Here is a 15,034-nt window from a genome sequence, read left to right on the forward strand (position 1 = left end):
ACATCCATTTTGAAATTGGTGCTTTAAGAGAAGCTGGCACTTTTCATTTGCACCGGAGATGTATGTTGGACCCTATATACGCGGGTCTAGCGGTATATGTCATTTTTAATTTACTCCCTCCGTTCGTTTTTGATAGGCACATTTTCAAATTTAAAAAATTCTCTTTTGATAGACTATCCATCCACTTAATGATTGTCTCAGGCTTGATGCGTGACTCTTCATTCTTCCAACCGAGATTAGCTACATGGGTATAAGGAAGTCTAGGCTTTAATGAATCGTTTGTTTATGAGAACTAGTTAATGGCATGGTTAAATGGATGATAAGTAGAATTATTTTCCTTGATCATTGTGCCGAAATAGTAATATCAAAAGAGAATGGAGGGAGTACGAGCTACTAATACTATTGTTCGAAACCGTGCTGCAGTATGATCGACTAAACCAAATAAGGAAAAAGTAGCGGTCCAGTTGTACGGAACTCTTCCATTCCATTGCTCTTATATTGAACTGGGGCCTGGGGGCATCCCGATCCAGGAATCGGACCAACTCGGACTCCATCTCCGACTCCCATGCCAAAGGACCCACGCTTATCGATCGGCAGGTGAGTTCCTTGAAAACAATTAAAAAATTCAGAAGATCCACTCATCTCAAACAATTAAAGACCGGCCTTTAATTTATCGGTTATCACGCATCGCGTGCTGCACTGCTGCGAATTACTAGTTTGTTGCAACTGCTCCCTGCAAAAATCTTTCGTATTCAGTTTTGATTTCTGTTGGACTCTTCCCACGTTTTGTCGCGCTGTTCGGACTCGATCGGCGTACGCATGTGGACCGGGGCCGAACCCGAACGGAATCTGACCCATCCTTCTATTTACCGTACGCGTGTGAATCGTGCCGAAACCCCACCAGGATGCGAGCAAGGAACGGAGTAAGGACGGACGGGATGGAGGGCCCGCCTGGGTCGCTTCTATCCGGACGACGTGCTCGCGGACGCGCTAGCCCGCTTCGCGCCGCGCAGCCTCGCCGTGTCTCGCTGCGTGTGCAGGGACTGGCGCGCCGTCGTCGACGAGCGCTGCAAACTGCGCGCGGACCTCCTCGATCCCCATCTCGCTGGGGGGCATGTTCGTCGTCACGAACCAGCCGGAAGCGGCCCCGGAATTCTTCGCCCGGCCGTCCATGACGCGCAAGATCGCTGGCAAGCTCGAAAGCTACGTGAGGATGGAGAAGCACTACAACACCCCGGACATCGAGGATTGCTGCAACGGTCATCTCTTGCTTTTCGAAGAACACGTCGTCGTCAACCCGGCGACAAGGCAGTGGGCGCGCCTGCCGCCCTGCCCGTCGACGACCTCGCCTGAGGGGGCTGACGAGGGATCCGGCGGCTTCTACGACGTGTACCTTGTCTTCGACCCCACGTCATCGCCGCACTACAATGTACTTTCGATGAAGAATCCTCTTGATTACAAGGGCAAGGTATCGAAGGGTTCAGGATGGCCGCCGTCAGTATACATGATGCGTGTCTACTCATCTGAAACAAGAAGATGGGAGGAGAGGCCATTTGTCCGTGAAGGGGGGCCCTTGGAGACCACTGCCAACGTGCGGGCATCTATGGGCCACGCTACCTACTGGCACGAAGCACTGTATGTGCATTGCACCACTGATTTTATCATGAGGTACGGTAGTCACTTGATTCCTAAAGCTTTTTTTACTTAGAATTTTCTTTTGACCATTCGAAGTATGATTTACTAACCTATTGTTAATGATTTTACTGTATTATATTGCAGAATAACTTTGTCAAATGACAAGTACCAAGTAATAAAATTCCCGGCGGGTATTAATGGGACTGTGTATTATGAACTTTATCTTGGGAAGTCAAAGAGACAGAGTGGGGTGTATTTGGCATTAGTTGATGATCAACATCAGCTCCAGGTTTGGTTCCTCGATGAATTTGGTGGCAAGATAGAGTGGGTACGTATTGAAGCACATCATCCACCCACGAGCTATGATAGCGCATTTCATCAAGAACCGTGCTCGAACTGATAGACCCTGGATTATTTCACGAGATGATAACTATATATGACCAAGAAGACAACGAAGGACCAATAGTGGAAAAGATTTTAGATTGGGACTCCGACGATGATAATGCCGTTGAAATTCAAGATCCGGATGCAAACTGCTTCTACGGGTATAATCAAATATTTGGGTTTCATCTGTATAAAGAGATTGTCTTCTTACGTTTATCATCATCAAGAGTCGTCGCTTATCATTTTAACAGCAAAAAAATTCAAGAGCTGGGCAAGTTGCCCATGAAAAACCACCATCATGAGATGAATACAACTTTTATATATACACCACGTTGGACCGGAGAGTTGTCTGAATACTGCTAACTGCAAATTTGTATACAATATTACTACATGTATGCAAATGAGTGGTTAATTGCTTGAACTGACAGTTCATGCAATGGATTGCTTATTAGATTGTTTATAAATAAATTTATATTACATATGGAACATACAATTGTTTGAGTGTTGTATGCTATACCTCCATCTAAAAAGAATAATTAGTAATGCTACAGAACTGACATCCGAAATCTTAAAAAAATCGACGCTCGACATATGTTGACATATGTTGCAATAGTTAAGCATCGATGTTGACTATTGCTTCTGCATATTTCACAGTGAATGTTGCATGAAACATAATATTCATGTTGCGGCAGGAATTTTCTATCCCAGAGTCGAACGACGTAGTCATTTTTACACATTATTTTTTTATGTTGCAAACAGTGACCGCTAATGTTGCACTAGGTAATTTTTAATGTTTCGTCGAAACGTCCGATGTAAAATTTCCCATCGGACGTCCGAGCGCTGCTAGCGCCGAAGAATAATGCATACTATCTTAAGTTTGACCTGATTTTGTAGATAAGAGTATTAAGATTTTGAAAAAATAGATATACTATGAAAATATACTAATGAACTTTATTTGGTATCATAAATATTGATAATAAATTTGATCAAATTTAATATAATTTGGTTAGAACAAAACTAAAATACCATCCTTTCTTGGACAGAGGTATAAAACACCAAAGAGGGCATAGTATGAAGGGTATCCACAGTCTTGCCCCAGGACCCAAGCCCAGTATTCCTTGTTGGCACGGCTGGAGCTGAGGGGGAATTGAAGGGTTTGAGCCACGCTTTACACATTAAAAATTGCAATCAATATGATAGATACATCTTTTATATATACACCATATTGGACTGGAGAGTTGTCTGGAAATTGTTAATTTACAAATTTGTAAAAAAATATTATTGCATGTATGTAAATCGGTTGTTAATAGGCTAATCACTTGGAATAGTCACCACTGGTCGATGTTGCAACTCAATATGGTAATAGAAGAAGCAGAAGTCATAGGTTGGAATCCTATCAATAATGCCAAGAGACCGGTATCCCATGCAATGCAGCATATCTCAACAGCCCAAGGTGGAATAATTCAGCGTTCGAGTAAACAATGGCTGCTAGTAGCATGCATACTACATAGCATCCATGCGTTTCAAGATGCTCATCGATTCCTTCACGCATTTTATGCACGCACCTGTTACATTGTCATCAATTCCATGCATAATCTTTGTCAAATACATGTGAATGTTGTTTTTCATTTGTTATGTATTTATGTGTGTGCGTGCGTGTGTGCGTGCGTGTGCCTAGTTTACATTAAGAGACTTTCATTCCAAAGTCATGTTATATTATATTCTTCATTGTTATTAGTATGTGTTCGACACGTCTTCCCGATGTCTGGATTAGAAGTAGCCTGGGCTTGGTAGTTATTATTACCAACAGGATTTGCAAATTGCACTCAGGATGCACCAACATCTGTCAAAGATTATAAAAAAGGCGAACGATTGTAGTCTTTAGGTTCTTCCAACATGTGTTCCAATAGTTTTTTATGATACATTGATTTGAAAGTCAGCGGAACACATATTAGCCAAGGTGGGAATGAACATCATTGTGCGAATGCAATGCAACATGGCTCGCTCGTCATTGGTTCCACTGCGGCACACGTTCTTGTTTTTCCATTAGTGAGCAAAGTTAGGCTCTGCATCCTTGGGGCAAGAAGACCTCTGAAACTGGCCGGTAACCAAGTCGGAGCAAATACACATAGTTTAGCAAGGGTCGCATATACCTGCTCCAAATACCACCGCCAGCGAGTTTGGGTCGTCGGCCGTCGTGGACTCAAGATACAATCCGTTTCGAACCCATCACCCGCGGTCCACTCGGACTCCATCTCCGTCGTCTTCCAGGCGGAAAGCGATCGGTTCGGCGTTGGTGACCCGCCTCTATCGTCGTGCCGAAACCCAGGCGGCGCCGCGCGCGGTCGCCAACGAACCGGCCGGCGGCGATGGAGGAGATCAAGGACGTCACGCGGCTGCTCCCCGACGACGCGCTCGCGGCCGTGCTCGCCCGCCTCGCGCCGCGCGGCCTCGCCACGTGCCGCCGAGTCTGTAAGACCTGGCGTGCCGTCGTCGACACCCACCGCCTGCTGCGCACGGACCTCCTCCCGCTCTCGGTCGGCCGCGTCTACCGTACCTCAACGTGTCCTACCGCGGGTTCCCGCCGCTCTTCCACCGCCCCTCGACGGCGCCGGCATCGACGATCCGCGACGACCTCGACTACCTGCGCACCGCTGCTGCCACCGACCGCGACGACGTGAGCTCTCGGTCCATCCAAGACCACAGCAACGGCCTACTCCTGTTCCCCGAGCACGTAGTCAACCCTGTCACGCGGCAATGCGTGCGCTTGCCCCCACGGCCGCCGATTCAAGCATCAGGGGAGGACTTCCACCATTACCTGGCGGTTTGATCCGACCGTATCGCCGCATTTCGAGGTGCTGTCTATCCCTACAATTTATGAAAAATTGGTTCTATAGCATTGAAAAGACATCATCTCCGTAAAATACCATTGAAAACTGCAATAGTGAACTGAAACTAGCACTATATTAGATTTAGCACCAATTGGTGTTAAATGGGATAAAAGTACCCCTGAGGCCTTGACTCATCAATGTTCACTGGATAGAACAACAGATTGTATTTATGCATTCGATTAAAAAAAAGGGAAGAGAAGCAATACCAATGAGAAAACAATGCCCTGAATTTAGAATGGGAAGAACAAGCAATATGTAAGCAGTCAACCTCCATTATTATAGGCGAGAAAGCTCCGAAGCAAAGAAGATAGAAACTTGCAGGTTGCATCCGCGGCCGACCTTCTCCTCCTGTTGGTTCTCCACCTGCTCACACAGAGCAGCTAGCGGAAGCACGGCATGGAGATTCCGTGCGGGGCATATGTTGACGCTCGTTATTGAAACACTTTTTAGTATCATTTAAGTGGTATTTTCATACATATTATTATACTAACCTGTCACTTGGCACTTGAAATAACCCGTTTTCGTATATATATATTGTATTTTGGAGGACATTCTATTTTTTTCAGAAAATTAGATCTAAAAATATATTTTTAGATAAAGCTCCAAATGAGCAATGAATTTGTTAGACGAAGGCCAGCTGGCTTAGAAAACACCTGATCGGCGAGGTACACCGCGGATGCTACCGCCAGCAGTAGCACGAGCAGCGCCGCCGCCTGTCCTGCGGCGGGGAAAAGAGGACCGGCCAGCCACGCGCGGACATGCATGGTGTCCTCACCTTGTGCTTCTCGGTAGTGGTGACCGGTGAGCGGGTGGTTTTGAGTTGGACTTGGAGTGGAGGCCAAAAGCTAAGACGTGTGTATAACTGCTAGTGCTAGGGACTGAGTGCAGTGACAGTCACAACTCGCAATGACGATAAAATGGGAAAGGCAATGACGATTAAAAAAAAACGACTCACAACTCACAAGGACGATAAAATGGGAAAGGCATGATTTGCCCGTGAATCACGACTTCAACAGAAAAACTGAATTCACGGTCGAGAGTAGCATGTTACATGTAGTTGGAGCTGCTCTTGACTCACTGTATACATGTGTTGTCCCAGCAGCACAAATGTGAGAAAGATTTGCAGTTCCTGGATGCATTTGTGTGGTCAAATAAGATGCCCTAGGCTCTATCGGCATTATTTGTGTGAAGCTGTAGTGATTGCTTTTAGTATCACCACATCACGCAGTACACAAGTAATAGATGTTTTCTTCATGCCTTCTGCACTCTGCACAGTCCCACAGTCCAAGATGCTCTGCAACTGTCCGCTGCCAACTGAAGAGCGCACGACGGGCACGCGCCACTGCTGCGGACGGCGGGAATCAACAAACTGCTCAGGCGGCGGCCTCCGCCTCACCGCCTGGGTTGGTTAGATAAGATCAGCCTGTGTCCGTAGCAGTGGCGGAGCCAAGATTTGAGCGTTGGGTATTCCAAAAAGATATATATATATCCAACTATCCAAATATGAAAAGATGTACAGAGCATGATTTCAAAATGTATACCGTTAAAACTAAAGATGTCTCAACTAATTAAGCCATCTCAGGCTCATTTCCTGCTATCCTACTACCATCAGCTTAACTCTCATTAGTTAACAAGCCGCATTCAATCTACATCTTGTGACTTTGCAGCTCTCCCACAAATATTTTGAATCAATCGATTGTCAAAGCTCTACAGTATGCATAAAAATTGAACATATACGCATACGTACTGAATAATATTATACTAAGTAACAACATGAGTTGTGCAAGGAAATTAGAATCGGAATTTCGCGCAGCATGAGGTGCGCAAAGTTGCTCAACGGTCAACACCCTTCCGGCTCCTGTACGTACGCTGGTCGCTGCTTCCTGCTCCTAGGGTGCTAGGCTCATTTTCATGCTTGAACGACTCGTGTGACGTTCAGCGCTCGCTGGGCTCCAGCCTCCAGCGCTTTGAGCTCACATCTGGCATGCTACGCTAAAGCTCGCAAGTCTCACTCTCACCTGCTCGCCGGCAGCAGGCCACTGCAGGCATGCCTCCTTGGGGATAGAGGTTGGGGAGAAATTATGAGGGACCAAGGAGAGGCAGGGAGGACCGGAGGTTTGCCCATATGCTCGTAATAGACGGACAGAGAAGCGAAATAAGTTGCTCAGTTAGAAGCATACACAGGTATACGTGCTATATACTCAGTTTTTTGGCACAAGAGTTGGGTATCCCTGGGAATACCCAGCCATCGTGGTGGCGGTCCGTAGCCGAGTTGCTATGGTGTGATTGCTTCATGTGGTTTGATTGGAGGTTGAGGCATGGCACACATGTAATATTCAAAGAGGAACATTTGGATTTCAATGTAGAAAGGAACTGCACCACTTGGAAATCAACGATGCATGCATATCACATCCAACGATATCTTTGGACAGAAACATGGGCACCAGAACGAAATTTCCAAGCATGACCAAAATACAAAAGACTCTGTTAGATGTTGACATGAATTTTCAATATCAATAGTAAAATGTACCTACAAGAAAGTCATCTATGATGCGGATCAATAATTTCAGTGTTCATTCAATGTACAAACATCTCACCAGTAATGGTGTTAATAGAGTCAGACAAAAGATTTGGCGAATGAAAAACCATTAAAGATCAAGATTCTTATGTGGTATATAAAAAGAATAATATTACCAATGGATAATTTAGCCAGGAGAATTGGAATGGTAAATAAATTAGAATGGTAACAAATACTGCAGCGTTTTTAGTTCTATGGAAACCATTAACTATTTTTTTTCAAGTGTTTTTATGCTAAATTCCTTTGACGGGCTCTACACATAGTATTTGGAAATTGGAATTGCTTAGTTTCACCCATCCTTTTGATATCTGGGCGAAACAAGGGGGCAAAAGGCAATTATTATTGACGGGACCACAATGCTTTGTTGGGCTATTTGGAGTATAAGGAATGAAGTGGTTTTTGATAAATGCCAATCTAAAATATTTTTGAAGGTATTGTTTAGGGAATATACTAGCTCATGTTTGGGCCAAGTTGCAGCGAAATGAGAATGATCAGGAGTGGTATGTCGTTTGCCGGAGATGGTTGACTTGTGTTTCTTCACTTTGAATGGATGTCTGATTTTTAAAATTTGTTTATTTGGAGACTTGTTCGTGTGAGTGTAGCTTTTGTGCTACTATTGTAATAATTAAGGTCTGATTCTTCTTCATGAAAAAAGGTGAAGCAGGATACTTTTTCTATTATCTAAAAAATTCCGAGTTTTTAATTGTAACCAGGTCTCCCAATGGTCAACTTCAAGTACATATATGGTGGCAACATTGTCACTAGAGTTACACGAGAAAATGCTCAGTCCAGCCTTCAGCGGCTGACAAAACCATGTTAGAATTTGAAGCGCCGATAACAATATAAAGAATCAATATGCGTCTCCATCACTGGATGTGCAAATGATATCGAAATTGCATTATTTGCAGTTCTAACAATAATTCTGAGATACAGATGTTACAGGGTTCACAATATCTTCCTAGCCTTTAGTCCCACAGGTGTCTCCCTAGTCGCTACATGACAAGCTGAAGTGCTGAACATAGAGACGGGGCTGATGTTGACGCCAGTGTCTGCGCGTGTGGGCCCGCGCGAACGACACGACCCACCATCGGTTTCGCCGGCGCCGCCGGCCCGGCCAGCCACAGCCCACACGGCCCGGAGAAGAAGAGCAAGCCCGAAGCCCCCGAACAATATGGCAAAGCTCCCTGCCACCCAAACTGATCTCCACCACGCACTTGTCGCTCGCTCGCGCACACCCTCAAAAAAAAAAAAAAAAAAACTTGTCGCTCGCTCGCGCACTGGGAGTCTGGGACCTGCCAGCCAACGCCATCCCACAGGAACACCGCATCCGCGACCGTTGATCGGTGACTCGGACGGTCCAGATCGCCCCCGGCAGGAGCCCGCCCAGCCACGAGTCCCAACTCCCAACCACCCCGATCCGGATAGCGTCTTCCCGCTTCGCTCGCTCCGTCGCCTTCGAGCCGGAAAATAGCCATTACCAAAGCTGTAAAGCAAGCAATTCGGGGGGAGCTTTCACCGCGCGCGTTCCCGCGATTGATGCGCCCGCCATGGCGTCCGTGCCGCTGTCCGCGTCGTCGCAGGCCGGCCTCCTCCTCCTCCCGTTGCCCCTCCTGCAGCCGCCCGGCGCCGGCGCCGGCGCAGGAGCATGCCTGCGCTACTGCCTGCCGAGGCTGCCTCCAGGGCTCGCGAGCGTGAGGAAGGGAGGGCTCATGACGCTGCCGCTGCCGCTGCCGCTTCTGGCGCCGCCCCGGGCCGCGGAGGGGAAGGATGGGCGGGCCGTGACCACGGAGGAGGTGATGGAGGAGGAAGAGGATTTGGAGGTCAGGAAGGAGGGGGAAAGTGGTGGGGCAAGCGAGGATGCGGCCAGGGGGTCGGGGCGGTTCGCCGCGGACTACATATCTCTTGGCATCAAGGAGCCCGTGTATGAGGTAGGCGGCCAGCAAGCTTGGTCTCAAGCCTGAAATGGCGTCGTAGTTCTTACTGAATTGTTCACATGATGTTTCATATTGCATTGTTACTTGCCAGTCAACATCCGTAATCTGGGCACTGCTTACCCGAAACTAAGTTAGCATCCGTTGTTTCGCGTTTTCCTTTTGTTCAAATGAATTGCCCTCATGTTTGTCCTGTGCCATTTTTATGTAATAATTGCATAGGTTGCCTTTATGTTGAATTGAGTATATGCACATTACAGATTTTTGGGCTTCAAAACCCTGCAACATACATAGTCATTAACCTTTATCCCGATATCCAACTTTACCCAGGTGATAGAAGTGAGATCTAGTGGGAGGATGTCCACCAAGAAAATAAGCCGGCGGCAGCTATTGAAATCTAGTGGTATGTAAAAGCAATGTGTTTCTCAAGCACTGTGCCAATACGTCAACTTCATTTTGTACTACTTTTAACTTAAAATGCTCAGTTAGTGTGATTTACTATCTATCTAGTGATTTCCAAGCACATGCAAAGGATTTCTTCTGATTTTTCAACTTTTGTCCTGCCAGGCCTCCGTTTACGAGATACTCGAAGCGTTGACCCATCACTATGGTTAATGAATTCAATGCCTTCCCTGCTGGTAATAGGATGCATTCAATACACAACTATGACTTTCCTTTGTTTATGCTATGCTGCATTTTTCGGTTGTACTGATGATCAATTTACCATTGTACACTATAGTCTGCGAGACAATATAATTGATTTGTCTTCACTGTATTTTTGTCCAAACTACATTATGTTTTCACATTTTTATAGTAGATCATGGAGTGCCCAGATACTTGCCTTTAAGGAAGGGCAATGACACTGTTTCTGCCATCAATTTCGGCTCTCATTCTGTTGGCTAACTGTAACTGTTTTAGAAAATGTTCACGACAGATTGAGTTTAACACTAAGGCAATTATTGTTGATTTACATCTAGAATATTTCTGCCACTTCTATTTTGTTAACTTGTGTATTGATGCATTTTAGTTGGGATATTGTCATTCCTGTTTTTATTTATTGGTGTTGTTTCCATTCTCTCCTTGCAATGCCATTCATATGGTTCCTGAACATCATCCTTTCTATAGCATTTGAAAATTCATGTTTCATCATTTATTATAGGTACGTGAACAAGCGATTTTAATCAATCTTGGTTCCTTGCGAGCAATTGCTATGTATGAGCGTGTTCTTATATTCAACTATAACAGGTCAGTTTTCACCTTTAATAATAACAAGTCACCTTCTCGTCATGACCTTACCTGATTGTCTTACAAACTTATCAAAAATTTTCTGTGACTTAAGTAGTCAAGGAGGAAAGGCGTTTCTAGAGTTATTACTGCCTAGGTTAAACCCAAGAAACATCAATGGTGGGCCTGCAATGCCTTTTCAGCTTGAGGTAATGGATATATCCAATAATCTATTTGCATTCTGGAAGTAATCGTGATATAATCATATGCTGCTACATAAATGCATTTTCTTCTCTGTTCCCATCAAAAGTTTGCTGCTAATTAAGTTTATATGATTCGGGGATCGCTAAGAACGGCTGCATATTTCTGTTTACATATGCATTGTACTTTCAACAACATAATAGGACATCAATAAGTCCTTGTGAATGTTAATATATCTGCATCAACACTCAAGTTATTTATCCAGGCAATATTTTCCAGTGGCTAATATGATTTGTAGAATATTGAACAATCATACCATCATCCGTGTACACTAATTAATGGTTGTATACTATTTTGATTGATCTTATTTAATATTGCATATAATTTTATTTAAAATATTGGTACCCTTGTATTTTATTGTATTTTGTCTGCATCAACAGAATTGTGGTATGCTTGCATATTCGCGCAAATTGGAAGTGTACGTGGGGTCGTGGGCCAAATATTGGAAATATGAACTAATCTTTCAATTTGATTTCCTTGTGTTCAGGTTGTTGAAGCTGCACTTCTTTCTAGAATACTAAGATTGGAGCAGAGACTAATGAAAATTGAGCCTAGTGTGAGTATGATTATTTTTACTGCCTAGTTGATTTAGGAATCATCACTTATATGTTTCTCGGTCAATGACTCAAACTTCTTTTTTTGACCGAAGTCAGCAGGGGAAACCCTACCTATTTTTTTGTATAATTTTTTTATTCCAGACCCGTTTAATTCGCTCCCACAGGGAGTCGAACCCGGACCCATTGGGTGTTACTCAGGTGCTCTAACCACTAGGCTAGAGACCCTTTCACTCAATGACTCAAACTTCAAGCTGCTATTTTTTGAATTTTCAATTTTTGACAACTTCCATAACAATACATACAGTGGCATTCAAACAGGAATGCTTCCACTTATTTTCATCTCTTAATGCCTTTCTCTTTCCTATAACACATTCCCATCTAAATTAATCAGAGCTCCTGATTTTCATGTGCATCAACCAGCACACAAAATAAGAGATTATTTACTTCCAGATTGGACCACTAAGTGACTAATTTTATAGCTGAGCAGACCTTAGACAGGACATGATGTGCTAAATGTTTATTGCAGCACTTTCAGAAAATTAATCCATTAGTTTGTCATCAGCTCTTGACATGAGATACAGTAGGGGAGAGCCCTACCAAGTTGACTCTGCATTTTAGTTGTGCTGATATAGGCATTGTGGGATTGAACAGTGGTTTACTACTGTAGTTTTTCTTTCATTTCATTGTGATATAAAGTGTATGAGCTGCTCCTCATATATTGGTGCTTTCTATGCCACCATAGCATTTGCATTTGTGTTCAACCTTATATTGCTCAAGCACTATAAACTTTGATGTTCAAACAATTCTTTGGGCTTGCAACTCAGGTGGCTGCATTGCTCGAAGTTCTACCAAATCGCTTGACTGCTGATGTTTTGGAGCAGCTTCGTCTAAGTAAACAAGAATTGGTATAAAAACTTCATTTTGGAACCATTTTCTACAGCCATTTCTTAAGATTGATTTTGATTTTATGTATGTATTCATCTGTCAAGGTTGAGCTGGGTTCACGAGCAGGTGACCTGAAACAAATGCTCATTGATCTCCTAGAGGATCCTCATGAAATCCGCCGAATATGCATAATGGGGAGAAATTGCACACTTGATAAATTGAGTGATGACATGGAGTGCTCTGTTCCTTTAGATAAGCAGATTGCTGAAGGTATAGCTGTAATTTGTCATTGTGACTTTGCATAATTCTGAAGGCTATGATTGTTGTGTTCATCTCGCTGAAGGCATCTTTCGCTGGATACTTAATCTATCAATCATTGAGATGTTATTAGACTAGTTCATTTCCTAGTTAAACACTTGACATGTGCAAACAAATATGGCTGCGGTCAGAAAGGATTTGCACAGCTTAGTCTATGTAATTCTGTGCTATTTATTTACCTAGAAGAAACCTTAGCGGACATAAGTATTTGTACAATATTTATAAGGATGAGGTTTTAGATGTCAAAGTAAAAGTACCATGTAGTAGTTTATTAAAAAATATTTTAGTGAAAAGGAAGGAGGCAACTTGAAAAAAAACTTGGAGTTTATTATAGTTGTGCAAATGGGTCTCTAGCTGAGTTGGTTAGATGGCCTTAGTAGCACTCCTCAGGTCCTAGGTTCGACTCCTCGTGGGAGCGAATTTCAGGCTGGGGTTAAAAAAATCTCCTCGTCTATCACCATAACCAAAGAAAGCACAGGTCAAGGCTCGGCCTAGGTCACAGTTGTGGTTGGTTTGGGCCCTCCTACCTAGGGTAGTTGCAGTGGTCGCCAGCCCAGGGGTAGTCTTACAAAGGGTTACGGGCCCCTATGTAAGGGTGGGGCAGAGGTTCGGGGCTTTTCTCTGTTTGCGTGAGAAGGTCTTCTCTCTTAGCAAAAATCCTAGGGGCTGTCTTACCCCCCGCAGGTCGAGTTTATTATAGTTCGATTCAATTAGAAGTATGTGTTTCAATTAGGGAAAAAATTGGAGGCTTTTGTCGACTGGGTGAGATTTTTTTCCTAAGAACTGAAGTTTCCTTTTATGGCCTTTGGTCTACTGTTTGTTGGAAGCAACCTTGTCGATTTTACTTGATTTGTGTGTATTTTGTTTTGGATTTAACAGAGGAAGAGGAAGAAATTGAAATGCTATTGGAAAATTATCTTCAGCGGTATTCCTCTCATTCCCAGTGAACACTATGTTTTTTATTCTTGTCTTTTAAATGCTGGCTGCCGTTGTCATTTCACTGTGCATTCTGTCAGATGTGAATCATGCCATGGTCAAGCAGAGAGACTACTGGATTCTGCAAGAGAAATGGAAGACTCAATTTCCGTGAACTTAAGGTCCTTCTTCCTTCTCACCACCAGAGCTCTAAGAAATGTTGCCTGTTCTCTCTTTCACTAATGCCTCTGTTACTGAACTATGATGCACACTTGTGTCAACTTTTTTCTCCACAGTAAAGTTGGATATTTAAAATAAATATACCAATAAGAAATTAAGAACTCAGAAGATGTAACAACTTTGAATATAAATAAACCAACATCTGCCACATGGCCAATAAATTAGTATATTTATCGCTTCAACCAGGGCACTGAAAACGATATTGTTTTCGAATTGTATGAATATATAATACAAAGAATTGAATATATAATACAAAAAAGTCGTTCAAAATAGGACTGGCCTATTATCTACATACCTCAAGCGTCAAGATAGAAACATTGCATGCCACTTGCTGCTTTTGCTGGTTCATGTTTGTTTTCTGAATCCTGTTAATCTTGTCATAAGAAATGGATTATGTTTTTGCTGACCATTGCTTTGGAAATCTTGCAGCTCCCGGCGACTTGAAGTAAGTAGAGTGGAGCTGCTTCTTCAAGTGGGAACTTTTTGCGTTGCTGTAGGAGCATTAATTGCAGGTATAGGAATCTTAAGTTTTGTTACTTTTGTAAATTATGTTTCATCTCAAGTTAGTTTACAGATCTATTTGCTGAACCACTCTTAGAGTAATGCCCTGGTATTTCTTTTGCAGGGATATTTGGCATGAATCTTAAATCATACCTCGAGACGAACGCGGTATAGCCCTGCATTCCTGATCTTTTTTCTGCTTCTGTGCCATGTACCTAGACATAATCAATATAGCATGCCTCTCCAGTCGTTGACAATTAGTTTGTTTTCGAGCAGTGGGCATTTTGGGCGACGACTGGTGGAATAGTAGTTGGAGCAGTAGCTGGATTTTTCCTCATGTACTCATACCTAAAGGCTAGGAAGATATTATGAACCCTGTAACATCTACTTCCTAGAACTATTGTTAGAACTGTAAATAATGCAATTTTGATATCACTTGCACATCCAGTGATGGATATGCATATTGATTCTTTAGATTGTTATCGGCATTCCAAATTCTTGCATGGTTCGCCGGTCGTGATTCAGAACGCTGGACCAAGCATTTTCTTGTGTAACTCTGGCGACAATGTTGCCACCATATGTACTTGGAGACAATACCTGCATGGCTGCATGCCTGAGGACTCCAGGACATGGGTACAATTACTCCAAGGTTTAAGAACTCTTGAAATATAAGGCAAAACAATTGATCCGCATCATAGATGGTTTTCTTTTTGA

At 43.5% G+C, this 15,034-nt stretch overlaps 3 protein-coding genes across 4 annotated transcripts; all 3 read left to right on the plus strand.

Moving 5' to 3' along the window:
- Positions 1-1,114: 1,114 nt before the first annotated feature.
- LOC117835209 (F-box protein CPR1) lies at positions 1,115-2,035 on the plus strand. The gene is made up of 2 exons (XM_034714584.2): positions 1,115-1,668; positions 1,780-2,035. Exons 1-2 carry the CDS (start codon positions 1,115-1,117, stop codon positions 2,033-2,035), a joined length of 810 nt encoding a protein of 269 aa, XP_034570475.1.
- Positions 2,036-4,388: 2,353 nt separating this feature from the next.
- Positions 4,389-5,359, plus strand: LOC117835210 (uncharacterized). Its single transcript, XM_072290397.1, has 2 exons — positions 4,389-4,572; positions 4,623-5,359. The coding sequence occupies exons 1-2, from the start codon at positions 4,389-4,391 to the stop codon at positions 4,847-4,849; spliced, it is 411 nt and encodes a 136-aa protein (XP_072146498.1). The 3' UTR covers positions 4,850-5,359.
- A 3,574-nt stretch (positions 5,360-8,933) lies between these two features.
- LOC117840308 (magnesium transporter MRS2-A, chloroplastic) lies at positions 8,934-14,794 on the plus strand. Of its 2 annotated transcripts, none has more exons than XM_034720799.2 (13): positions 8,934-9,416; positions 9,750-9,822; positions 9,987-10,057; positions 10,579-10,664; positions 10,759-10,852; positions 11,392-11,460; positions 12,286-12,366; positions 12,451-12,616; positions 13,544-13,589; positions 13,681-13,761; positions 14,249-14,331; positions 14,445-14,488; positions 14,597-14,794. In XM_034720799.2, exons 1-13 carry the CDS (start codon positions 9,036-9,038, stop codon positions 14,690-14,692), a joined length of 1,371 nt encoding a protein of 456 aa, XP_034576690.1. In that variant the 5' UTR covers positions 8,934-9,035; the 3' UTR covers positions 14,693-14,794. The 2 variants fall into 2 exon arrangements, with proteins under 2 accessions (XP_034576690.1, XP_034576691.1); XM_034720800.2 differs by having other exon boundaries at positions 8,936-9,416; positions 10,762-10,852.
- The last annotated feature ends 240 nt before the right edge of the window (positions 14,795-15,034 follow it).

Source organism: Setaria viridis, chromosome 9 (assembly GCF_005286985.2).
Source record: "Setaria viridis chromosome 9, Setaria_viridis_v4.0, whole genome shotgun sequence".
In the NCBI taxonomy this organism is placed as follows: domain Eukaryota; kingdom Viridiplantae; phylum Streptophyta; class Magnoliopsida; order Poales; family Poaceae; genus Setaria; species Setaria viridis.

Excerpts from the sequence above, each read along its gene's own strand:
- LOC117835210 (XM_072290397.1), top strand. The coding sequence starts at position 4,389 with ATGGAGGAGATCAAGGACGTCACGCGGCTGCTCCCCGACGACGCGCTC. Across the intron at positions 4,573-4,622 it reads CTCGGTCGGCCGCGTCTACC|CGACGGCGCCGGCATCGACG; the intron begins GTACCTCAACGT and ends TCCACCGCCCCT.
- LOC117835209 (XM_034714584.2), top strand. The coding sequence starts at position 1,115 with ATGTTCGTCGTCACGAACCAGCCGGAAGCGGCCCCGGAATTCTTCGCC. Across the intron at positions 1,669-1,779 it reads ACCACTGATTTTATCATGAG|AATAACTTTGTCAAATGACA; the intron begins GTACGGTAGTCA and ends ATTATATTGCAG.
- LOC117840308 (XM_034720799.2), top strand. The coding sequence starts at position 9,036 with ATGGCGTCCGTGCCGCTGTCCGCGTCGTCGCAGGCCGGCCTCCTCCTC. Across the intron at positions 10,665-10,758 it reads CTTATATTCAACTATAACAG|TAGTCAAGGAGGAAAGGCGT; the intron begins GTCAGTTTTCAC and ends CTGTGACTTAAG. Across the intron at positions 12,617-13,543 it reads AGATAAGCAGATTGCTGAAG|AGGAAGAGGAAGAAATTGAA; the intron begins GTATAGCTGTAA and ends TGGATTTAACAG.